Raw genomic sequence first — 25,457 nt, 5'->3', positions numbered from 1 at the left:
ACATGCGCCAAGACATGCGCCAAGGTTTGGAGTAAACAGAACTCTTCAGTCGATGATGGTGGCCTCTCAAAACGGGTTAGTGGTCAAAGCAATCTTCTTTGTGTTGCAAGTTTAACTTTTAGCAGGGGAGTGGTAGTACTCTTAGACGCTTCGTGCTAAAGAAACCGGGATAAGCTCCGACTGAGGAGCCACTTGGCTTGAGTACAGACCTTACCTTTAGACTATCAGAGATTCTCTTGGACTTGTTTTACGTTAAAGCTAGCGACTCCAAAACAGCGAGCATGTGTTAATGACATGCAGACCTCGCAAAGGACACGCTTTTGATTTTTCCTAATTTTTTTCTCGCAGGAAGGACAAATAGCAGCAAAATTGTTGCGGTTACTCATTCTTTAGAATTCTTTTCTCTAGAAACCATCACTCCTCATTCTGCAAAATCATTATCAACTCTATAGTCAAAAGGATATTTTCAGATAACAGGAAGATATATAACTCTTTCGTGCCCGGCTTAACTTTTGAGTCCTTAGCTTTTAATCCCAAAACAATAAACAGCATTAGTGCAAACAAATTGCTTCACTGAGTTGGAATTTTTTCCTCTTAGTTTCATTGGTATTATGAATCTATAAAAATGTGTATCTTTACTACCTTCGTCAGTCTTAACGGGTAATTTGACTGTGTAAACACACACCGAGCTTGGTTGGTTGCATATCAACTTGGTGAGTATTATTTGCTTCCTATTTGAGTTTAGCTGTTTTGCCTTCGACCGATTGACCCGTCCACAGCTAAACAAGTTCATTTCCGCAAAAATCATATGAACCATGCACTCTTTTCTCTTTTCGCCCCCTCTCCTAAACAGCAACAGTCTCGGGATCTCTTGTCAATTGCCATAACTTCTCTATCAGCCGATCAACCAGCGACTGCTCCTAAACAGCAACAGTCTCGGGATCTCGTATCAATTGCCATAACCTCTCTATCAGCCGATCAACTAGCGACTGACGTAAGGTGTAGCAAATTGCGTGAAAACTTGCTTGTACAAACAGCTCTTGACAACTTGGTTTACTAAATGGGAATGAAAATATTTGCATTACCTAAAGGGAACGTTTTACAAGTTGACCAACTCCTGAGGCCGGGTATTTGAACAAAGTTAATTAGTTTTTTAACAAAATCGCATCCTAAACAATCCTTAATTTAGCTGGATATTTTATCTGAACATTAGGTTTTGTGAACATTGACAAGAAGACCTAAGGCTTACAGTGGAAGGGCAGCTATTCAATCCATAAACCCTCTTGTAGAGAGAGCCTAAGGCCCGATGATTGCGTAAAATCGTGGTTTGGGTTAGACCTCGTGTAAATTACCGACCCTTAGTGCCCTTCCTCTTTTCCTCTCCTTTGTTGAGGCTCAGTCTTCTGAACATCGATTTTTTTTTACATTCCGTTATTCAAAATTGCGAAGCTCAGAACATTCCGCTTTGCGTGACCACATAACTGCCTATTTGAACGTAGATTGCCGCCCTTAATTGAAGATATATTTTTGTCGTCAAAAGCTAACTCTGATTGTGCCTTTACCAAGCAACTAATTATTTGAGTGCAAACAGGAAAAAACACGCCGCTCGCACTTAATGACATGCAGTGAGATATTATATCCAGGGATGTCTTTAAACGGTGTCGGACCTCTTTTGTGGACAGTTTGCAGTGTCATGAATCTTGAGAAATAAATTTTATTATCATATAAACTACGGTTTTATACAAGGATTTCCAGCCCTGAGAAAAGCCGTAAAACACTCGAAGAGAAATTCCATATCTACGCGGGCTCATGTATTATTCTCTATGTATATAACCTTAGCCAACGCGTTTCTCTATATTCTTTTCCAGTGCACATGTAAAGTCCCTTTTATTTTAGCTCGTTGCAGTATTCTAAACAATAGCAGAGCGAACTTTTAAGCTTTCCCTGAAATTGTTACACTAGCTTTGACTAAGAGAAGACGCCACGACCTACGACCAAAGCATTAAACCGTTGAAACTGTTTAATAATGTGAAAACTAAAATTCTCATCAAATGTTTGTTTATGTGTTCTATTTCACATTTCTTCAGGTTTATTCAGTATGTTGACTGCTCAGTTCGCCATAGTAACAGTGCTTCTGTTACCTTACTTGTCTGTTGTTGCCAGACAGAGTAGAGAATACTATTCTGACGAATGTAGTCCCTCGTGTCAGGTTAGTGATCATTATGATCTTCTCTTTCTTCCCAAAAGGTTCGTTCTATTTGGGTATGAGTCGTGCAGAGTGAGTGAACAATGAGCAATATAATAATAATTTCAGTTCAGTGACTGAACAACAAGTTGAATAATTTTACTCTTCAAGGCGTAGAAATGCCTGGATTCAGCAAGATCAACAGTAAAATGTTACGATATCAAGACAACAAAGATCCATTTACTGGTTTAAGACCAATGAGCCAATATTTTTTATTTCAGTTTCGGATAATTATCCTGTGTTTTTTTAAAATGAGTTTGATCAATCAACTCCAAACTACTAACTATTGAGCGTTAATAGCCCTCTTAAATGTATGTAACAACTTAGATTATGATTCTAAATTGTCTCTTGCAAATGGGCATTCTCTGGAACATTCTTTCGAGTATAAAATAATCTATTCTTTAAATGTATAAACGAAAATGGGCCTGATTACATCTCTAATTTTTTTAGAGGATCGTAAAACCCATTAAACTTAAAGGAATAGTGGTCATAATCTTGTTTCACCCATCTATCATACTTGGCATTATCATGCATAACTCATTTACTTACAAGATATCGCAATTGTGGAGTAAGCTCCTGTCATATATTGAACAATCAACAAACTTGAGTGACTTTTACATGAAGTGAAGGATATTTGATTTTTCACACTTAAAGGCGAGCTGCAAAATGAATGTAGCCATTAGATATTTCCATTTGTTTTAGCATTAAACTTTTCAGAATTGTGGCCAGTATTTTGGTATTATATTTTTCTTACTGAATGCGTCTTATACATGAGCCTCTGGCACGGATACACATAGAAACTTGATCCCACGCATTGACATTAATGAAGTGATTAATTAATTGATTGACTGATCAAAAAAGAGCGGAAAATCATTCAGATAACCCCTCTTTCATATCTTTATTGCAGTTTCCATTAATGATTTTTTATCAATTTATTTATCCATTTTTTAAAGGTAGTGGTCATAAACCTGATATTGTTATCTTCTATTTGCGCGTAATTCACAATTAGAGAGGTTGCATGACAATTGGAATAAATTTTCCCTTACATCAGTGATTGATATGTCCATGGGTGAAACCTGAAGCTTTTCTGAACAGATATTAAGCAGTACTCGCTTTTCTTTATTTCACTTTAGTGTTCAGACTCATCGTCATCCTCCAAGAGAGGCTGTGGTCCAGGAGTTCCAGGAATTCCCGGGACACCCGGTGTACCTGGGACCCCAGGGGTAAATGGTTTACAAGGGCTAGCAGGCACAAAAGGCGAGACAGGAAGCACTGGTCCTCAAGGCCCGCCCGGTCCATTGAGTGGTAGTTGGAAGCAGTGCGTTTTCAAAAGTATGAATAATGGACAAGACAATGGCCAAGTCGCGGTAGGGATACGTTATTACCGGAGTGAATGGGCGTTTTGTGATAGCTGGTTACCTGCTCAATAATTCGAAAACATACCGTCGAAACTGCATATATTAAGAGATCATAAGGGTTTCAGAGAAGGAGGCTTCTAGTCCAGGCCTTGAGATATGTCAATTTCATTTAAGTTTTTTAACAATTTTCCGTGAACGCGTTGGATATGAGATTGTATATAGACAACGAGGCGCTTAGCGCCGATTTTGATATGTCCAATCACGTACCCAGCGAGCTCCGCAATTATCGTTGGTGCAATGTATTTTCATATCAGGTGACTCATAATATGAGCTGATAGCTGGAGTTGAGTGAACCAATTAGAAAACTAGAAATTCAATATTCGGAGTTATAAGAAACTTCGGATATTACGAGCGCTGTCATTGGTTGAAAAACCGTGTTATTTGTTTGAGTAACAAAACTCGGAGCTGAGCTAAAGCTGTCACGCCATCTGCCAATTTGTACACTATCCGACCATTTCTCGGACTTCTCCCGAGCTTTTTTCGTCAATCTAAACTCGGAGAAATTTCGGAACAAGCGAGCCGGTAAGTAGCAACAGAAGAAGCAAACGAAGATTTATCAGGATTTCAAGCGCCTTAATTGACGTTAATATAACGCGAGCAGAGACCAAAATCACCAAAGAGAAAACGAAATAGACTGTGAGGGTTTTGAAGGTTTTCACGCTCTGTTAGACTGTAAACTACGTACGTTAATAAAACTCAAACACAGCTAACAGTCGTATGGTACATATAGTTTTGTGTAATTACACAGAAAAAAAAAGGAATTATGAAAATAATGACCAAACTGGCCTAACTGTTAATATTTATATAAAACGTGATGTGTCAGAGCGACTGCGATCATGCGACGTATCCCAGTCAACGCCCTGATTTTCCCTCTCTGTCTCCTTATAATCTATTGCATAAATCTAAGAAGTCATATTTACAGATTACATTTCAATTGGCCGGAACGCAAAGTTTAGGTCCACACTTAAAGATATTATGAAATCTTGAGAATTCAAGACAGATTTTCGCTAACTATCTTCAATATTTCCCTCACAAATATTTCTAGCAATGTGTTTTCAACAAGGAGTTGGACGATACCGGGTTGCGCGTTTTCTGGAATGGAGATTTTCGCATTTACAACTGTGATTTATGCTGTAAACGGTGGTACTTCACCTTTAACGGTGCAGAATGCACCACTCCTGGCACCATCGAAGGTCTTCTATATCTTTGGAAAGGCAAAGATGTGGAAAATATCCACCGTATCCGCCATATTGAAGGTGTGTGCATGAACGTTGCCAAAGGCCAAGTCACAGTGGGTTTTTCGGTCGGTAACTGCCAAGGTTATGGAGACGCTGATGCCTTCACTGGCTGGAATTCACTTGCCCGAATCTATGTGGAGGAAGTACCACCACCGCAGGCTTAGCCTATCCGAAGAGTTCACTCCTGTAAGCAGCTCATTTATGAAAGATCTCAGCGCTTAGAGGCGTAGGTGTTGCAAAAAAATTAGCCAACTAATCAAGGCTGGATTTTTGCTTTTATCATAGGTTTTACTCAGCGATGCATTTTTTTTGTGTAAAACAACTTGTATAACCTGTCACTTTACAAATGCTAGTAAAGTTCGTGTCGTTTGTCAGATCATTTCTGTGTTCAGTCCTTATATTTAACAATATTAGCATGGGCTTCAATTGCGCTGGCTGTGTAGCCAATAGAGAAAGAAATTCCGAAAATAGTGATGATAATAGAAAAGGCACCGTATTTAGCAGGAAATTCTCTTGCTGACGATACACGCTGAGTGGACGTCAAAACGAGGCGAGAACATCAGTGACACTCAGCTGCGCCTCGTGTGCCACTTTTTTCGTCCTTACCGCATTTTAACATTATCTGTGATCTATCACAGAACAGAAATAGCAAGATGAAATCTGTCGTGATATTGCGTTACACGGTCACGCCACTGGGCCGATGAACATCTTTATATTCAGAAGACTTAGGCGACAACGAATACACACGTAGCGGCAGTCGAGTTCGCACAATAAACAACCCTTTTGAGTTCACAGAATCGTGACATGGTGTCAGGAGTGGGATCTGTTCACCCCTAAAGATGACAGAAGCAGCTGAAGCATCCATAGTTGTGCCACCAGCGCCGACTCAAGTTTTTATTCCCCCGTCAAATTTGCCCCCGCCGAAAGCGCTTAATTTTGACGACAATTTAGCCACCGCATGGAAATCGTGGAAAGCAGCGTGGCAGCGCTACGAAATCGCTACTGGTGTATATAAACAAGAGGGCATAGTTCGTGTGTCGACATTACTAAGCATTATAGGCGAGGATGGCGTCAGAGCCCACGATACCTTTATTTGGAACGAAGACGAAAACGCAGACGACATTTCACAAGTCCTGAAGAAGTTCGACGAATTCTGCATTCCTAGGACACAGGTCATATATGAACGCTATAGGTTCAACAACCGAAACCAGGAACCAGGCGAAAACATCTCGACGTATCTTACGGAGCTTCGAACGATCGCAAAAAACTGTGCACACGATACAATCACACCAGATGAAATTTTGCGTGACCGCCTCGTGCTAGGCATACGGGATGATCGCGTCCGCGAGAGACTTCTCCGTTTGAATGATTTATCTCTCCTACAAGCAGTTGACATTATTAAGTCGTCAGAACAGACCCAACAGCAAGTAAAGCTAATGGCTGGAGGAGACACTGCAGTTCATGCGTTACGGAAGGCGGGATCGGCAGAAAAACCTGAAGAAGAACGACAACTTAAGTCACAAGCATTTAGAAGACCGTCTAAAGAATGTGGAAATTGCGGAATGGTGCATGGACGTCATTGTCCCGCGTATGGAAGAACATGTTTTAACTGTGGGAGTATGAATCATTTTGCGAATAAATGTCGCGCTAATCCCCGAGGAGTGAAAAGTAGAGTTTCGGCGGTCCACGAAGCCGTCGACATGGGAAACGACCCCTACTACATTGGTGCTACTACTAGTAAGAGCAAAGGCCAGGAAAAATTGGCAGTGGTCAAACTCCACATTTATGGGCCAGATCCCAAGACAGAAGTCCAGTTTCAAATAGATACTGGGTCGCAGTGCGACATTCTCCCGGCCCAATTATACAAGCAAATCACTGGGGACACCCTCCTTCATCGCCTCAAACCATGCCAAAAGGAAATAGTCTCGTACACAGGGGATCGCCGCAAAATTGCTGGTAAAGCTACCCTGCCTGTGTGGTCCCGTGGACAGCGGAGGTCAATGGAGTTTAACATCTTAGACGGAGACTATCAACCGATTTTATCATTGAACACCAGCCTCAATCTTGGCTTTGTGAGTTTGCATAATTGTGACGTCCTAGCATTACACGTCAAGTGTCCCAAAGCCTCCTTGCTCGAAGAGTATGAGGACGTATTCGACGGATTAGGGGCCCTACCGGGAACATACAAAATAGCCATAGACGAACAGGCGCAACCAGTTGTCCACGCACCGAGGCGAGTGCCAGTAGCCTTGCGTCCATGCATCAAAAACAAGCTGGACGAACTTGTTGATCGTAAAGTTATTATTCCAGTAACAGAACCGACGCAGTGGGTATCCAGCATGTTGGCCATAGTGAAGCCAAACAAAGTACGCATCTGTATTGACCCGAGAGATTTAAATCGTGCCATTCGGCGAGAGCATTACCAGTTGCCGACTATCGATGAAGTGGCCTCCCGCTTAACAGGTGCCAAGAAATTTACTCTTTGTGACGCCAAGGATGGTTTCCACCAAATCCTCTTAGACGATGCTTCTAGTTTCCTGACAACGTTCAATACGCCTTTTGGGCGTTATAGATGGGCCCGCATGCCTTTTGGTATCTCAAGTGCGCCTGAAGTTTGGCAGCGACGCATGCATGAATTCGTAGAAAATTTAGAAGGAGTTGAAGTTATCGCTGACGACTTCCTCATCGCTGGATTTGGCGAAACTGACGCAGAGGTCAACTCGAGCCTTGAAAAGAACGAACGTGCGTTCTTCAAGAAATGCCGGGAGTGGAACCTCAAGCTCAACAAACTCAAGCTGAAAAGATCTCAAACCGAAGTGCGTTTCATGGGCCACCTCTTGACTCCTGATGGTCTAAAGGCAGACCCAGCCAAAGTTGAAGCTATTTTGGATATGCCACCGCCGACTGATGTGAAAGGCCTGAAGAGGTTTTTGGGGATGGTCAATTATCTGGCCAAATTCTTGCCACTCCTGTCCGACATGACAGAACCTTTGCGAAGGCTTGAGGACAAGGACGTCGAGTGGTGTTGGCTTGCACAGCATGAGAAAGCATTTACCACAGTCAAAGAATACTTGGCCAAGGCCCCGGTACTGAAATACTATGATGTTACTGAAGAAGTGACAATCCAATGCGATGCCAGCATAACGGGTCTAGGTGCAGTACTGATGCAAAAGGGTCAGCCCGTTGCCTTTGCCTCGCGAGCTCTGACCGACACCGAAACGCGTTACGCTCAAATCGAGAAAGAGCTCCTCGCCATAGTGTGGTCAACCGACAAGTTCAATCAATACATACTGGGACGCGAAGTTGTACACATCGAGTCTGACCACGAACCACTAAGGGCAGTTTTTACCAAGCCAATACACAACTCACCAAAGAGACTCCAGAGAATGCTGATGGCCCTTCAGAATTACTCCCTGGATGTGCAGTATAAAAAAGGGGAACTTATGTGGGTATCAGATGCACTGAGTCGAGCATACCGCAACACCACCGAAGCCTCCAAGCACGATACAAGTCTGATCTGTACACTTGCCGAGATAGATCATTCAGAAAACCTCTCGATTGCACCATACAGGCTCGCTGAATTCAGAAATGAGATTGCCAGGGACCCAGTGATGCAAAAGCTAATCGGAGCAATCAAGGGTGAATGGCCAGTGTCAAGGAAGTCCTGTACCCCTGAGCTGACGCCTTACTATGACAAACGAAGTGAGCTTATAGAAGACAAGGGACTAGTATTCCTGGGGGAGCGATTGCTGGTACCCCCTTCCCTGAGAAAAGAAATGTTGAAGCAAATTCACCGATCACATATTGGAATCGAAGGGTGTTTACGTCGCGCTAGGGAGGTCCTCTATTGGCCCCTCATGAATTCGGAAGTAAAGGACTTTGTTTCCAAATGCTCAATCTGCCAGTCGTACCAGCCAGATCAGTGCCGCGAGGAATTGCAACCGTATCCGATCCCGTCGCGTCCCTGGTCGATGCTAGGTGCCGATTTTTTTTGACCTTGGGCAACAACATTTCTTTGTCCTAGTCGACTACTGGAGTGGGTTCTTTGAAGTCCAGGAGGTTAAGGTGGCCACATCTGCTAGCGTGATAGCTGCGTGTAAAGTACAATTCGCCCGCCATGGGATACCAGACGTGCTTATTACCGACAACGGACCTCAGTTTACGTCATCGGTGTTCAGTGCATTCGTGAGAGAATGGCAGTTTGAACATAGAACTTCGAGCCCCCGTTACCCCCAGTCAAATGGCCGCGCCGAGAATGCCGTGAAGACCTGCAAGAACTTGATGACGAAAGCGAAAGCGGATGGGCAAGACCCGCTGTTAGCCCTTCTTGATTGGCGCAACACCCCAACAGAGGGTCTAGGAACATCACCCGTACAGAGACTGATGGGACGCCGCACACGCACTTTCTTACCAACCCATGAAACGCTCCTGCGGCAGCCATCACACCAGGAAACAGCCACCAAATTAGCTGAGCGCAAGAAAAGACAAGCTAAACAATACAACAAAAAGTTTCGCCCTTTAGAGGCACTAAAGTGTGGACAGGCCATCAGGATGCGGCTTCCCGGAAGGGAGGAATGGAGTCTGGGGACCTGCATGAAAGCCTTGGGGAACAGGTCTTATGAAGTTGAAGTTTGCGGCAGGCGATACCGACGCAACCGTCGGCAACAGCGCCTGACCCCGGAAACAGCACCACCTATGAGTCTGGTAGAACTAACTCCGCCCGAGTCTACCCTCAAACCGGCGCCAAATCTGACAGAGCCAGGACCTCCTCCACCGGAGTTCCATGGCGAGACCAAAACAGAGAGAATGCCACCTGAAAATGAGATGGGAACTGAGCTTGAGCCACAAAGGATTGAAACTCGTCGATCAGAACGCAGACGTCGACCGCCTTTGTGGCATCAGGATTACCATATGAACTGAACATTGAATGATTGAGCCGCTAAATAGTTGTTGGGTTCTGTTTCTATCTTTTTATGATTTCAATGAAGAACAATGTTTTATCGATTTTATGTGATTTGAACAGTGATCGAAACCGAACATTAAGTATTAATTAACTTTTGAAGATAAACTTTGTAAAAAGGGGAAGATGTCGTGATATTGCGTTACACGGTCACGCCACTGGGCCGATGAACATCTTTATATTCAGAAGACTTAGGCGACAACGAATACACACGTGGCGGCAGTCGAGTTCGCACAATAAACAACCCTTTTGAGTTCACAGAATCGTGACAAAATCTATTTGTTAAAAATAACACAGAAGATTCAGTAGACCCAAATTAAAGTTTCCCAAAAGCTATACCGTCACGGGCGTTGCTATTGTTCGGTTTGCTAGTGGCATTTACGTCATCAAATATTGCCACTTGAAAATCTTTCGCTTTGCACGAGAGCTGATATAGGGTAGGCGTAGATGGCTGTGGGAAGCCAAAAAACTAGACTAACCTTGAGGCTAGCTTTTACGTTTTAACTTCAACAATATAAGCGATGTTAAACATTTTATAATAAACAGAATAGAATTTAAGTAATTCTCATTAAAGTATAAAAGGTATGTATTTGAAAAGATGTAGTGAATGACTAATTCAAACAACAAATCGTTTGGAGAGGTTAGGAACTGTTAAGTTTAAGCGCAAACAAAGAAAAATTATCTAAATGTTTATCAAAGTTTATTTAACATTTTTCACGCCCATACGTGGGTATTTCTTTAACTTTTAAGCTTCTGCTTCACCACTCTGAGCCATCTAAGTGAATTCCTCTTTCTCTCTGTGCCTTTAACGCCTGAGTTATGTTCTAACCTTGCGTTACTCGGATAACCTGTGTTGCTCTAGTTGCTCTAGTTGCTATCTCTCTTTCTGCTGATGCTTATCTTGCGCTAAGTGATCAAATCTCTCTAGATTTTTTACACAATGGACATCTGCTGCCGCTACGCTAATTTAGGCGGGAAGGTCTTACAATGATGCGACAACAGAAACAACAACATCGATTCTTGATTGATACCCAGCATTTTATTTCCTTTCTAGATCATATATATGAGAGACGAAAAGAGTTCTGACTACCATCAAATAATCTAATGGAGTTAGAAAATCAGGGCGGCTATTCTTAGGATCACAGTGATATATCGTTTAAGGGTCCAGCCAGGCATTTAGAAAAGCAGGAGCGCACTCGCACTCGCGACGCGTTCAGCCCACAATAAGTAAAACAACAACAACCAAAAATATTAATTATTAACTTATTGACTGAGTGCGGTTGTACTGCCGAACGGGAAAATATTTGGCTCTTAGTCATAACTTTCGAACCTCGCTGCGCTCGGTGTGTACGCAATGACCTCGAGCCACTGAAACAATTTATCTCATGACCACTAAGAGTGAATAATTTCGAAAATTTTGTTTCAACTTAAATGAAACACGATGGACGTGTGCATGGGTGGTAAGCGCCAAAAAGGTTCACTTTTCCTTTATTGTTTCGAATCATAACAGGAATCTCACAATTCATCGAAAAGTGCATTTCTGATTTCTTTTTTATTCTAGTCTGTAACAACAACGAACATAAATAATGCTTTTGTTGTTTTTGTTTTGACTTGTCAGATGGCTTTTTCTGCACCGGCTCTCGTCAACCCGTCCGCTGACTCACCGTTAGCTTTCCTATGAGATAGGATCGCAGGCCGGAGGGGTCATAAGATAACACGTCATCATTATATGTACTTAATGACTGAGTGGGTGGGCTGGACCGAAAAATATATATTTGGCTCGAGGATATGACGTACGGACAGAGCACTACGACTCGGGCAATTTTAGGAAAACTTTGAAAATACAAGTGAAATTAATTAATCCTTAATCGCCCTCGGGCCCATGCAATTACATGTACAAAGCAATTATAACAAAGGATTCATACATTTTTTCTTATCAGTTTGTAACTCTTAAGTTACCAATTGATTTTAAAATTTCAATTTCAAAATTTGCTGAGTACTACGGATAGCAAGTAGGGTTTTGGTGGTAATTAGCCGCCACATCTCTTCCGTAGAGTTCAAATTGCCCATTTGAGATTCTTGTCTTTCTTGGTTGTATGAAACTTTAACCAAGTTTTTTTTCTGTTTTATAGGTTTAGAATATTCCATAGAGCGCTTGATGCTAAAATGAAGGACGCAACAAGGGCGGGAGTCACTCTTAAAATCAAGAAAGAAGAGAAGGTGCCGGTCGCAGAAAATGAAGAACAAAAGTTCTGGGAATTGGGACTTTTAAGTTGTAAGTCAGTCAAATCACTGCTTCTTACAGTTTATTATTATAACGGGAAGTTATTTGGGCTTCGTGGCGGTTAAAATAGAAATATAACTGTAGCAAATTTTGATGTTGGTTTGAATTTCATCCGTTTCGAAGAGGACTTTTCACGGTGGTCTTACCGATTTAAAATACGAACCACGCACAGTAGAGCATGTTTGCGGGGACCTCGCAAGAGGGAGGGGTTGGGAGGGCTTACAAGCAAACATTTGTTAGGTAGTATCTATTGTTATTTTAGGGCAGAGCTCCAGGTTGGGACATCAATGGATTATATTACAAACGAATTGGTTCTTGAATGTTTTCACAGGTAGCATAGTGTGCAGTATTATGTTACATGTATATGAAACCATGCGGTTGACTGAGTAATTATGTAATCCGTAAGAAACATCAGACGAACTTAAAATAAGTAAAAACACACCTTGCTTTTCCTAAAAATATTTCAAAATACAGATGACGTGAAGATAACCTAATCAATATACGAGTTTCTCTCTTCCCAACCTGTCTGCTTTTTAGTCTTTATTTTTCTGTATAAACCATTTGTCTGACTGTTCGCAAATCTCTTTCTCCTCCCCGTGCCATCTCACACCAGAGAAAAAAGCGCCCAGAAGATGAGATTGTCTTTTAGTCTGCTTATGGCCATCGTCGAAATTTAAATTTCCCATCCATCTCTTTCTGACCGCTCTCTACCTTGCCCTTGCTTTTTCACTCTGTTTGTTCGGATTCGCCATCAACATGAATTCACTGTATTATCTCTGTTATTTTCTAAGGGCCCTAAACCATCAAACCGCTCATCATCTTTTTCTCAGCGTGAGTCAGATCTATTATCCACAGATCACTCCTACAGTCGCGCAAACATGGGGTTTGGGGTGAGGTACAATTACTAGCAGTCACTCTACGAGGGGATTGTTAATCATATTTCATATCTTAAAGCCCTGGGCCCGGAGAGGGAGAAATCAACCTTCCCCAGGCCAGAAGTAACGACGGGCTGAAAATAACGTGTGGTACTGGGAAGGAAAAAGGGTCAAATGGTTCTTCTTCAGCAAGATCTGTAGCATCCAAAGTAGCGTGTTTAATTAAGAAAACTAGCCGTCAAAATTTGTACATGAAATAAATTATTCAAAACAGTTTTCTACCTCGCTGGTGATCATTTGAATTCTTTTCTCATTTCTTTCTTTTATGCATTAATAAACACTCACACTGAAAGAATTCGTAAAAAACGCCTACGATCGTCAGAACAAGCCAGAATGATTTTGCCTCGAAATTTTGTCTCCGATAGCAAGAACACTTTAATGCCACTTTTCACGAAAAAGGTCCAAAGAGCTTTGCAATGAAGCCGCAGCAATTGCGTGAGTTGACACTGAGAAGATCCCATGAACATACCCTTGCCCTGATTGGTGTTATAATTATTTTGGTTTGGCCCAAAAGTCATTCGACTTGTTAACTAGTTCTTTCAAATGTTCTTTACTAAAGAGAAACTTATGAAAAGACTCTTCGAAATTTCAAAATAATCAGCAATGCTAATAGCTCTCTCCCTGAGAAGGTATTCATATAACCACGCATTGCTATAACAGTCAAGGGTTCTTGAGAGTTACCATGAAAACAGAAGTTGAGCCGTGTGTTGTGCCTCCTCCTTTTTTCTCCCCGCCCCTCCCCCCCTCTTGCCGGGTAACTCACATGGACACACCGGTCGACCCGGATGAAAAAGTTAATGAGCAAAGCGTCTTACTTGTCAGTTTTTTTTTTTTTTTAAACCAAACACTTTTTCCTTCTTTCGTCTTTTCTGGGTCTACTTTGAACACTCTTCTCCTTCATGACTTTCGTGTCTTTTTTCAGTGGAACGGCTGACCCCCGAATGCTAGGTACAAATAATAAATATTTAAATTTGTAACTCTTTGAAGTGGTTCGACTTGGGCCACCAATTACCCCGGGCTCGCGTAAAGATATATCGGTGAAGAGAATGGTGTCAATCGTTAAGGTCAGCTGAGATGAGTCCCTCTTACCCAAACAGATAAACGGAACTTCGATTGGGCCAATCAAAATAGTCCCAATCATATTTATCAAGTGGTGCGAAAATTAAACGGTCGACTGCACTACATTTTTAATTATACAGTCGATCGATTTTCCAACGCATTTCGCCCTGTTCAACGTTCTTGCGAGAATATGTCGGGAAACAGGCAGTTTACTTGGCAAGAGCTTGCCAGTATGAATCTGGAACATAATGCACACATCGCAATTAACGGGAAGGTAAGAAAGGCATCGAGTTTTTTACTACGTTATTTCGCTAAAACTTCAATTACGTGCATACGATATCTTATGGATTACGAGGGACACTGATAGTTTGCTGCTGCAGTACATCCCTAAAATGGGGTTCGGAAATCATTTTGATTTAATCGGTCAAAATGAAAGTATTGCAGTTGGATGTTTGCAAAGTTTTCTTAAGAGCACTGTCGAACGAGTTTTGATCATCACTTCTGAATATTTAACACCTTATGGTTGATTGAATTCAAACCCTAAACCTTAACCCTAACCCTGGTGAATATTAATCACCCACACTGAATGAAGCATTTGCATGTCCGCAAGCTAATGAACCATCAAAACATCATGATATTTGCTAATGTTTTGCTGGACCCAAACTTGCGACGAAGAACGGACTTTTACAAGAAAACAAACAACAGAAAACAAAAGATGGAGTTGAATTTGCTATACAGGCGAAGTGATTCGTTAAGACATCAAACAATCAATGCAATCAGGAACTGCTTTTGAAAGCTGTATTGTATTTCCTAATAATTGTTTTAATAGTTCTGCAATATGCAAATAACAGCAAATGTGACGGAAAAGAGGGAATAAGGTGAACGCATACAGAGACACGCTAAACAATAGGCTGCAGTGAGAGAAAAGTCAATAAGGCATGTTTTTCGGTTAGCTCTGTGCCATTTCTTTGTGAAGGAAAATTTTTTACCGTGTTGCTAGCAGCACACTAGTTGAGATAAAGGCTTGAGCATGCTACACAAAAGCTGTCGTGCCAGCCGTTGTTTTGCCTTTCAAATATTCGCACATCCATGAGACTGATGCCATGTCATTGCAAGCGTGCTCGTGACAGCACCTCTTTCCTTTTTTTCCGAAGTACTGGTCTGTGTTTGTACAACCCTCTACAGTGTAGAGGGTTACAAACACAGATCAGTACTTCATAGTCAATGAAAATCTTTATGAAAAGATTCTAAGTATCTGATCTGTAATTTATGTTTTTATTTTTATCCTCTCATTTTTTTCAATCAATTTAATCACATCTCTAAGTTGTAATAAAGTATAATAAATTGCGATTTGCCTCTGTGATTAAACCAAGGGTCGATCGGGGAATTTAAAGCCTCTTTTATCGAGGTGGTCCACCATCACGGCTTTCGGCAATCGCGACTTATTGTGCGACTCTCTGCTGGAAAGTTACACACAGTCCAATTTCATACACCAGCAGAACTCCCGGCTGTTACAGTCGTAAAGTGAGCTGACACGCATTGACTCTTAAAATGTCTCAGGAATGCCTCATAAACACCGGATGAAATTTTGGTGTTTTGCTTCTTCACACGGAAGAGAAGAAAGAAGAAGAGATATAGGCGTACGTGTTAACACTCAATGTTATGGATGAACGTCTTCAAACATATTGCTTATGCACAATCCGTTATAAACGTCGCATTCACATTTTCGTGGTCGCTCTTATGGTTATGGTCTTTGTACGAAAAGACCTTTTAATGGTGACTTACTACACTAAACTGATCTGGAAGGGGAATTGGATTTCAGCGAGGAAAAGTAAATTGAGTAGGTCACGAAATAGATGTTTCAAGATAACTCAAAAGCGTAATGGAGTCATCTTGCTTATTTCACGTGTACGCTTGGCAATTCAAATGATAATTTTTATGCTCAAAATGCTTTGATATTGATTATTAACAGCTCGTTCTTCACTGTATTTTGGGGTCTGCTGACTCGCTGAACTTAAGAAGTTAAACTTTTGGCCCCGAGGGTAGGATGTACAGCACGCATCCAAATCACGCAAATTATATGTTTGATTGAATTCTCGTTTCTTATCTTCTTTCTAAGGTTTATGATGTGAGTAAATTCCTTGCTCGTCACCCTGGTGGTAAAGATGTCTTGTGTATGGCAGCAGGAAAGGATGTTACCATTGTTTTTCAGTCGTATCATGTCTTCAGCGACGTTCCACCCAAGTAAGCTGTAATGTTGCAATTGAAATAAAATATATAATAAGCTCAACTGTCTTCAAGGAGATGCAAATAAAATCTCGGAGTTATTGCTTTACGAAACATTTGTTACAAAGTAATTAAGCTTCCCATAGTGTTCAAATGAACGTTAATTATCATGTCAACTCCTATTTTCATGACGGAATATTTCCTAAAGTATCTCACAAATATTCGCTCTTGCTGAGGCTAGTCCCAGCTGATACCTTTGTACAAAAATAGTGGGGGTGCTGTTACTGTTCTTTCCAGCTTCAAACACAGATTTTTCTCTCACTTAAGGCGTTCAGGACTGAGCTCCCATTATTTTTCTTGCGATGAAATGTTCAGCGTTGCAAGCGGAGTCATTAAATTCCTTCATTATGTCAGGCAAAACGTGATCAGCATTGACAGAAGGTGCGACACCATCCACAAAATCACAAAGAGTTCTTGTGGACTGTTATTAAAAAAGGTACATCTTACAGGATCAGTTATCCTCCATCCATGGCCAGATTGGTTTAAATCTTCGAGTGGCTTTCTCGCACTCTTTTTAGCCCTTTCCTATCTTACCAAGCGAGATGCGTGGTCCATTATGCTTAACTGACATCAGCTCCAAGAGCTTAAATCCCAGTGGTTTATGTGTATCACTCTCAAGTAAGCCAATAAAAGCTTATGGAAAGAGTATGTCGAAGAGATTCTGCAATGTCCAAACGAAGCTTCGGCGACATGTCGCGAACATAATCAATTAACCGTGTAAAGTACACGGAGTGTAACATCTTTAAAATGATGTGGCGACATGGGTGCGGCTTTTACGTCAGAGAAACACCAGTCTTGCATCGTGATGGCAGTTTTTCCTTATCTAGCAATCTAATATAGGGCTGCTATTAACAGGCATGTTGTCATGATGACTCTGTGTTTTCTTCCTAGAATGCTAGACAAGTTCTATGTTGGTGAGTTGGTTTCCACGCAGTATCCCACTTTCCCAGAACCAGGGTAAGTTAAAGGTTAAACCGCGGTCAAGGAAAATCTGTACCTATAAGAAAAGAAAGAGCAAACAGAATAGCACAAAACTTGATGGTGATAAATCTTTCCACTTTATGAGGAGGGGGAGCACCCGATATGCCAGTAACCACAGATGTTCTTGGTGTCTTTTTTTTGACAGGGCTTTTTACAACACAGTAAGAGAAAGAGTACGGAACCATTTCGAGGACACAAAACAGGTAACGACGCAGTTGCGAAGACTTTATATCGAAGTAAATGTTGCAGACATAGAAATTGTCTGAGAGGAAATTTGTGCTGATCCGTCAAGACAATCCATTGCTCTAAAATAATTGCTCTCTGCAGCCCTTTAAAAGCCCTGTGACAGCCCTCTGACAGTCCTTTTCAGAAGTACCTTGAAGCATTTTTTGGCCTGGAAAATTAGCCTAGCATCTCTACCAAGAAGATTCATCTTTCAGCAGAGTTACAAAAAAATATGAAAGGCTGGGAATATTGTGGAAAAGCTATGTAGGAAGATGAGATCTGATCATGATGTTGATAGCAATTCAGTACTTAAAAAGAGAGTCCTCGAACTCGTTTTTGAGTTACAGGCTCATAACGCTGAAATAAGAGATGACGTTTTATAGGTCTCGACTGCTCATTGCTTGTTAAGAAATAATCGGGCATAATTATTCTAACGAAAAACGAAAGCAGTAAGAGGCAATGATCCATGATAGAAATGGAACTTGGTAAAAATGCGAAACTACTTTGCAAGAGTTGCTGGTTCAAATTAAAACGTTTCCTTTCATTGCTCTCGCTGTTGAAAATACCGGCGCCACAGCTTACGAGCGACAAAAAAATTGTTGTGTTTTCAGTCTTCTTAGAAACGGTCATTTTGATATCTTGGTGGCCTGATAGTCTTGGCTTGAAATCCAGGCCGAGAAACCTGGGCCCACGCCATGTGATGTGTTCGTGGGCAAGTCACTTTACTCTCACGGAAACCTTCTCCAGCACGACCAAAGATCAGAGTTACTTAGCGAAATCCTGAGTTAGGCGGACCAGCCTTACATTAAAAGGAAGTGTGAAGTCTGCTTGTCTCTTCATACAAATCGGTGTAAGCTCCCTCTAGACGGGCAAAAAACTCGTTAGCCTACCTAACTTCTTTAGTTAGCCCTTCCAAATCAGGCAAACAGATCACCCATCTCATATTAACTACGACATTCTCAAAACCAACAATTTCAGGTAATGGAAAGAAACTTGGATTTCAAAGAGTTGTTTGTAGAGTTCTCAAATGACTTTTGTTTCTATGCATTTGTGATAGGATCCAAAGATCTCGGGATGGATGTGGTTGAGGTACTTTCTCGCGGCAGCGATGACGATCATTCTTTGGTTTGTACAGGTAAGGGTTTTTACTCATAGATTTTTGATCCTGCAGTCATTATTATTCTTGTTATCGTTATCATCTACTGAACGAGTGGAAGAATTTAAAATAGACGGATACTGACATGGAACACATATGGCTAAAGTTTGAGGAAGTCCACGTAACTAAATTCTCAGTTTGGATGAAATTGTCATCGATAGTGGCTAGATCTATTGGTCCTTGATTTTTCTTGAACTGCTTGTGCTGAATTTTTTCATTTAGATATTCTTGTCCACACAAAATTTCTTCTTTGCTTGTGTTGCGGGATTTTTCCATGGATGGTTCATTGCCTTAGGAGCCATATTCAGCTCTCACGATGCAAGGTAAATAAAAGACACGCTGTAAAGCAGTCCCTTAAAAACCAAAGGAGAACCACAAGGGAGAGACCACACCACTATTAATTATGATAGGCCATCACTGAATACAAAATAGGTTCTTTCACCACGAACCCAAATCACAGTAAAGCAGAAACCGCTATCTTCTCTAAATATATTTTGAAGCCAAGCTAAGCAACAATGGCTCTATATCGTTTTCTCGCAGTAGCATTACTCTGCTGAAAAAATCAGCTACGACTATTTGGTGACGGGTTATTTGTCAAGTGATCATTCATAAAGTACTCTAGACCGCTCTGGAAAAGGAAAAGTGATTCTGGCGGTAGACATACGTTACCTTTAGAAAATTCTAAACGGTTCTAAGCCTTGCGGTAAAAAGTTTTAATCATATTGTTGGATTTATAATTTTTAAAATTTGTGAAACGCCTTGTTCACAGTTACTCTCCATAACGTAGGGAATTTCAGCAAAATATATATTTTTCAAGAATTCTAGAACTGTTAACGCTATATGTACATGAAATAGTTTTGCTCAGTTCGGCTGCAAGCTGGTTTGAATGTGGGCCTCATTTGCCTAATTTGACAAATCGGAACATTTAATTATATCGACTTCCACTCTTGAAATCTAATGGATATTTCTTTTCATGTTATGTTTCAGCCATTTTTCTGTGACAAGTAATCCTCTTGTATGGAGACTGGTTGGCCATGTGGTTGACTTTATAAATGGAGGGTCATATTACGTTTGGGTATTTCAGGTTAGTACTGAAAGTTTATATATAAGCTCGAAGGTTGAGCTTAACTTGAAGGGCCGGTCATTTTAACAAATTTTAGCCGTTGTTTAACCGCGCTCTAAGCCATGTTGAATTTGGTCGAACTTTTTATCAAAACGTTTATATTTGTGAGCAGTGTCAAGGGAGCCGAAAACTAATAGTGGAAGGAGATTCAGTTAATTAAATCAACCCTCCTATAGAGAATCCCTGAGGCTCTCTGCTTACGTAAAAACCGCGGTTTGGGTTAGACCTCGTCTGAATAACCGGCCTAAAAGTTTTCAAGTTAGAGCTGTCCGGGTCGTGACTTCAGTTGTTGTGACACCACCCTTAAAATCACAGAGGTTCCTTTTTGGTTCAACCCACGTTGCCAAACATGGCTCTCATATAATTTTAGACTGGTAGTTTCGAAAAAGGTTCTTTAAAAACATACTCCCAAAAATTGTAATTAGCAGGCATGCTTTAATTACGCATGGCTCGAGGCATGGTTCTATCTAGGAATGAATTTAGACCTCAATACATTTTTGTCAATTTTTTTGGAGGGAGGGGGGGGGGGGCAAAACGGACTCCATCGAGTTATTTTTTACGATCTCTACTTTTTCGATGAAGATAAGACAGTTGACGATTTTGAAGAAGTATTATTTACTAGATTTATAGTTAGTATAATGATATGAATTCTTATTACTCAGCATGTATTTGGTCATCATCCGTTTACTAACATCGATGGGGTCGATCCTGACATCAGCACAGCAAAAGAAGTAATCATTTGATATTAAGACTATCATGTGCCTTGTTTTGAGTTCATTGTTGAGTTCCTGATATATCGTACTTCTAATTTTATACAATAACAGAATAGTGAAATCACTTATTTTCCGAATAGCATGCTAAATGTAATTTTTGTCAGTTTAGCTTATTATCTGGGAAAGAAAATAAATTAAATTTGATCATTCAGATTGTTACAAAGAAATTCTGATTTCTTAGCGTTTTGAACAAAATAAATATTGGTTTGAACTACTTAAAGGGGTAAAAGTTACAGCGTTTGACTACAAAAGGGAAGCAAATTGCTTTTATTTCTAGGGGTACAAATTAAGAAATTTGAGAACAATTTTGATTACGCGTCACTTGAATAAATAAGCGACGTTGACTTCCTTCAATACCTCGATTGTAAGTTGTGAGCAGTTCATGGCATGCTCTTTCAAACTGCAAAATGGAAAGAAAACTTTTTTAACGTTATCAACATAGATAAAGCGTATTTGGACATAGCATCATGATAGAAAGCCAAACTTTTTAAACACATAGGGCCCTGATAACGTTTAAGACCTGTATCATTAACAAATGGTGTTCAATTCTCAACAGAAGCCGGATATGAGACGAATCAAATGGAGCCAGAATTGGTTGCCTCGATACTTTAACCAGCATGTATATATGCCTTTAATATACTGCTTGGTAAGTTAATGAATTACGTTTCAGAAGGCTTCCGTGAAAGTTATTTACTTGCGCTCACGTTTCTTGAGACAAGGAGTGTCTTTTGATTAAGGCATTCAGTGGATCCAAACCTCAGTTATAACGAACATATTACTAAGAGTGTTTCAAACTGTCTATTTGAGTAAAAACAAATCAATAGAATTAAGCATCTTTTAGATAGGAAAACGCTGTTGCTACTTATAACTGCCTTCGTTTTGAGTAAATTATTATATTGCCCAAGCGTCTAGAGCAATAGTAACATTAACAAATTACAAAAAGTTTAAAACTTTGTTGGACGAATTGTTCTGGGACTTAAAAAATATGACCATATCTCCGAAGGACTAAGATCATCGAATTGGCTCCCTATTAAAGATAGACTTACTTTGAATGATGCAACTATGGTTTTCAAGTGCGTAGATAATCTTGCTCCAGATTACCTTGCAAATAAGTTTAGGCTACGTTTTTGTGTTCATGGCAGGCAAACTCGATCAGCTAGTACCCTGGATATACCTTTTTACCGCCTTTCAACTGGTCAGAGGTCTTTTGCTTATAGAGGACGAAACTGTGGATCTCATTAAGCAGCAATCTTGTGTGTTTAAAATGTTCCAAGAAATTTAAGTGTCAATTTACTGAGCTGCTATTAGGTTTACTTCATTATTCAATAATTTTATTCTTCTGACATATACATTTAGCTATAGCTATAGTTTTATATTCTTTAATTTTAGTTTATTTCTTTTAACCATTTGTATTGATGCTGAAAAACCCATTCAGGGAGCTTCAATAAAAATCTGTAACTGTATCTGCATGAACGCTATGCCTCTTTGTTTGTAACAGCTGGGCTTCAAGACTTATCTTCAGGATTTCACTACATTCATATCCCTGAAAAACAGTGAGTTCAGGACTTCGCTTAAATAAATATTGTTTTTAATTTTTCCTGAATATGGCATATTATTAAGAAATATGCTACTTGTTAAAAAAAATACCTTGGATGATTTTTAGGGGAGGAACAATCTCTTTTAACTTGAGCGCAGGCGAGAGAGCGATTTTAATGGTAAGCTAGGATTCAAAGTGAAAAAAAGACCAAACAGTCGGCCATGATAAGTCAAAAGAGATGTGTGGGGGAAGGGGGCTCCTACAATCCCCACTTTCGCTCAAATTCAAGGTGGCAGCACATTTCGGGTCGATCATAACCCGTTTACTGCAATTGGTATTTCCTTTTTGGCCGTCAACTGATGCAGAAAACTCGTACTGTTTCGTTGAAACAGACTCTTATTGGCTATCTCAGATAAAATGTACTAACATTGATAATTTTACAACATATTGATTTATCGTTCTGTTCAATTTTTTTTCAGGTACCATGCGGCTCAATCCACCCTCAAAATCTCATGTTATTTTATTCTTTAGTGGAAAACTTTTCTTTTTCATGCACAAGGTGATACTTCCCTGGATGTTGCTCTCATTTTGGAAAATGGTAAGCTTCTGTTTGTTTATTACTCTTAACTTAATCTATATCTCGTCACAAGCTGAAGTTACCTAGCTTAGCTATTGGAGATAAAGTGAGAATGAAGAGCGTCGACGAAAAACTGCAATGGCACAATGACAATCTAAGACGCGTAGGGACACTATCTTTGAATCCGAGAGATTAGGAATTCAGGACTTAGAGCCATCGATTTCATGACGCAATTGATTAAAGGAAACGAAAACAAGTGGCAGTCGTGAAATTGTTAAAACTTGTTATATTAAATATTCAAAATAAATGCGAAAATATTTGCAAATTAAGTTTTCCGATTGAGTGTGCTCTTGTGGCTGGGTAAACTTGTACAATGTAGGCGGACAAAAAGCAGCATCAGGGAACTTGGACAACCTTTAGTTAGATAGATCTCGAAAGGGCATTCTTATGGTTGTAGGACTTTTTGTCGAAACGGTGCAATCAACCTGTCCCTTGCTAACTCTCATTTGTATTTCTTTTTCTTCAAATGCTAGGCTGCTCTTTTGTTTCTCGCTGAGATAGCAACTGGTTACTGGTTGGCTCTTATATTTCAGGCATCTCATGTTGTTAGTGAGGTATGTGTTTGAAGGTGCTCTACAGATTGAAGTTTTATTTACATGAAACGATACGTATGGCTTTTATCGTCGTGATATCGTTATTGGAGAGCAAGAATACCACGGCCGCTCGGGTAACTTTAGTTAAAAACCTGGAAAGAGAAGAAAACATCTGAAAATTTGACTTCACATACCACCATATCTTTAAGTTAAAATCTGAAGATTTTTCCATTTCTGTTTAAATATGTTTCATTTTCGGGGGATAGGTTCGTCTTTCATTTCAGCTGATGCTTCACCAAGGATAGGTATTTATCGCCACCTAACGTCATATCATTAAGACACAAGCAATCTTCTTCACCTGAAACTGAGAGGCTAAATTTGTGCTGTTACTAACAAACTTTTCAGGTTGAAACATAAATTTTTTTAAATATATTTTTTCTGATCGTGCACCACCTCGTAATTTACAACTACATCTGGTTTAAATGAGGTATAACAAATGCGATCGCACACTAAAATCATCCATTCCCCTTTTTCTGTTTTAATGTCCAGGTCGAATGGCCTCAGCCTGATGAAAAAGGAGTAATGAAAAGGGATTGGTACGTATCTTCTCTCTGTTAACCTGTTAACGAAGAGATGAGGCACATTTCAACAATATTGGTGACTGTTAATAACGCTCACCAGAGACTTTCGTGTTATCTTTAAGGGCAGAGCTTCAGATCGAGTCAACATTGGACTATGCAACAGACAGTTGGTTCTGGAATGTTTTTACAGGTGATGTATAGGATCCTTCTAGTTAAGAGAGTTGTAAATAAGGTTTGTCTGCACGAGTTTTTGTCATCCCATTTGGCTGGCTGTTTTTTTGTTTTGTATTGTTTTGTTTTGTCCCTGAAACCTCCTTTGTTTGTAAGAGTGTGAGCAAAAATGTTCATATCGGGCATCTAGGGCCTGGTCAATTACCTTTGATTCTATTACACATCAGACAAAACCCTTCCAGTAGTTATTTCGCGAGTCATGCCCGGTATACACAGTCTAGATTCTTTTACGGTTTCCATTCATCATTTGTGTCATTCAGTGCCGTCTATGTAATATAAGACAGTCTCATGCGGGAGCTTAATCATGCACATTTAACATAACCAACCAGTCATCCTTTCCCCTATTTCCAGGAGCTCTCAATCATCAAACAGCCCATCACCTCTTCCCGGGCGTGTGTCAGTTTTATTATCCTCAGATTACCCCCATCGTCCGTGAGACGTGTAAGGAGTTTGGGGTGAGGTACAACTACAAGGAGACTTTCTTTCAGGCGCTTGGTGCTCATATTTCACATCTGAAAGTACTTGGACAAGAGCAGGACAGACCAATTGTCACCAGGCCTGAAGTAAAGGCGGGGTGAAAACTGAATGTGGGCTGCTGAGGTTTTCATAATTGATCTATAGAGCAAGCAAGTTTTTTTTTTTTTTGGCGACTTGACTTAGCTAGGTGATTTGGTTTTAGGGTAATTTTCAATTGTGTCGAAGGTGATCCGAGATGCATTGATTTTGCTTTGATTCTAAAAAATTATTGGATGATGTTTTTTCTCGATATCCAGAAAAATCAAGGTCGAGGTAGGGGTTATCAGCCTCAGTCTTCGGCTGATAACCCTTACCGAGAACAGACATGAAGCATACAAGCTTGGAGAAGAGTACGCTGTCCTAGTGGTACTCAAATATCACTGCGCGCCAACCTTTCACTTTCGGGAGTCTGCCTTTAAGGTTAATTGTAAGTATAGTTGAGTTAGTGATGAATTAATTGAGCGGTCCAATTGCAAGCTTGACGAGTAGACTTTCGGATTAACACTCAAATCGAACTGTTGATGATCAATAACGTTGGAGAATTTTTTCATTTGTAACTAATATAATGATTTTGTTACTAAATTAAAGTTGTTTCTATGATGAATGAGGTGTGACAAAAATCTACTGTCCTGTGGTAATACCTTTGCGAAGAATGTGCTCTCTAGAGTGCTTTCCATTAAATTTAGCACGATTGTTAACTATACACAGGGCATAAACGACGAAATTATAAGGTGGGGTC

At 40.3% G+C, this 25,457-nt stretch overlaps 2 protein-coding genes across 3 annotated transcripts; both read left to right on the top strand.

Moving 5' to 3' along the window:
• Positions 1–627: 627 nt before the first annotated feature.
• On the top strand, positions 628–5,327 carry LOC131799476 (collagen triple helix repeat-containing protein 1). Of its 2 annotated transcripts, XM_059117187.2 has the most exons (5): positions 663–713; positions 854–994; positions 2,088–2,209; positions 3,379–3,612; positions 4,709–5,327. In XM_059117187.2, exons 3-5 carry the CDS (start codon positions 2,099–2,101, stop codon positions 5,063–5,065), a joined length of 702 nt encoding a protein of 233 aa, XP_058973170.1. In that variant the 5' UTR covers positions 663–713; positions 854–994; positions 2,088–2,098; the 3' UTR covers positions 5,066–5,327. The 2 variants fall into 2 exon arrangements, with proteins under 2 accessions (XP_058973175.1, XP_058973170.1); XM_059117192.2 differs by lacking the exon at positions 854–994 and having other exon boundaries at positions 628–713.
• An 8,930-nt stretch (positions 5,328–14,257) lies between these two features.
• On the top strand, positions 14,258–25,322 carry LOC131799588 (uncharacterized). Its single transcript, XM_059117301.2, has 15 exons — positions 14,258–14,413; positions 16,259–16,383; positions 17,317–17,382; positions 17,552–17,609; positions 18,689–18,766; positions 19,010–19,110; positions 19,775–19,871; positions 20,573–20,641; positions 21,240–21,329; positions 22,182–22,236; positions 22,700–22,818; positions 23,331–23,411; positions 23,940–23,986; positions 24,094–24,161; positions 24,554–25,322. The coding sequence occupies exons 1-15, from the start codon at positions 14,330–14,332 to the stop codon at positions 24,778–24,780; spliced, it is 1,365 nt and encodes a 454-aa protein (XP_058973284.1). The 5' UTR covers positions 14,258–14,329; the 3' UTR covers positions 24,781–25,322.
• The last annotated feature ends 135 nt before the right edge of the window (positions 25,323–25,457 follow it).

This window comes from Pocillopora verrucosa, chromosome 3, assembly GCF_036669915.1.
Source record: "Pocillopora verrucosa isolate sample1 chromosome 3, ASM3666991v2, whole genome shotgun sequence".
NCBI lineage: Eukaryota > Metazoa > Cnidaria > Anthozoa > Scleractinia > Pocilloporidae > Pocillopora > Pocillopora verrucosa.
Note: the sequence above shows the minus strand (reverse complement) of the source record. Positions and strands in the feature narration are given on the sequence as shown.

Excerpts from the sequence above, each read along its gene's own strand:
- LOC131799476 (XM_059117192.2), top strand. The coding sequence starts at position 2,099 with ATGTTGACTGCTCAGTTCGCCATAGTAACAGTGCTTCTGTTACCTTAC. Across the intron at positions 2,210-3,378 it reads AATGTAGTCCCTCGTGTCAG|TGTTCAGACTCATCGTCATC; the intron begins GTTAGTGATCAT and ends ATTTCACTTTAG. Across the intron at positions 3,613-4,708 it reads AAGACAATGGCCAAGTCGCG|CAATGTGTTTTCAACAAGGA; the intron begins GTAGGGATACGT and ends AAATATTTCTAG.
- LOC131799588 (XM_059117301.2), top strand. The coding sequence starts at position 14,330 with ATGTCGGGAAACAGGCAGTTTACTTGGCAAGAGCTTGCCAGTATGAAT. Across the intron at positions 20,642-21,239 it reads ACATCAGCACAGCAAAAGAA|AAGCCGGATATGAGACGAAT; the intron begins GTAATCATTTGA and ends AATTCTCAACAG. Across the intron at positions 21,330-22,181 it reads TGCCTTTAATATACTGCTTG|CTGGGCTTCAAGACTTATCT; the intron begins GTAAGTTAATGA and ends TGTTTGTAACAG.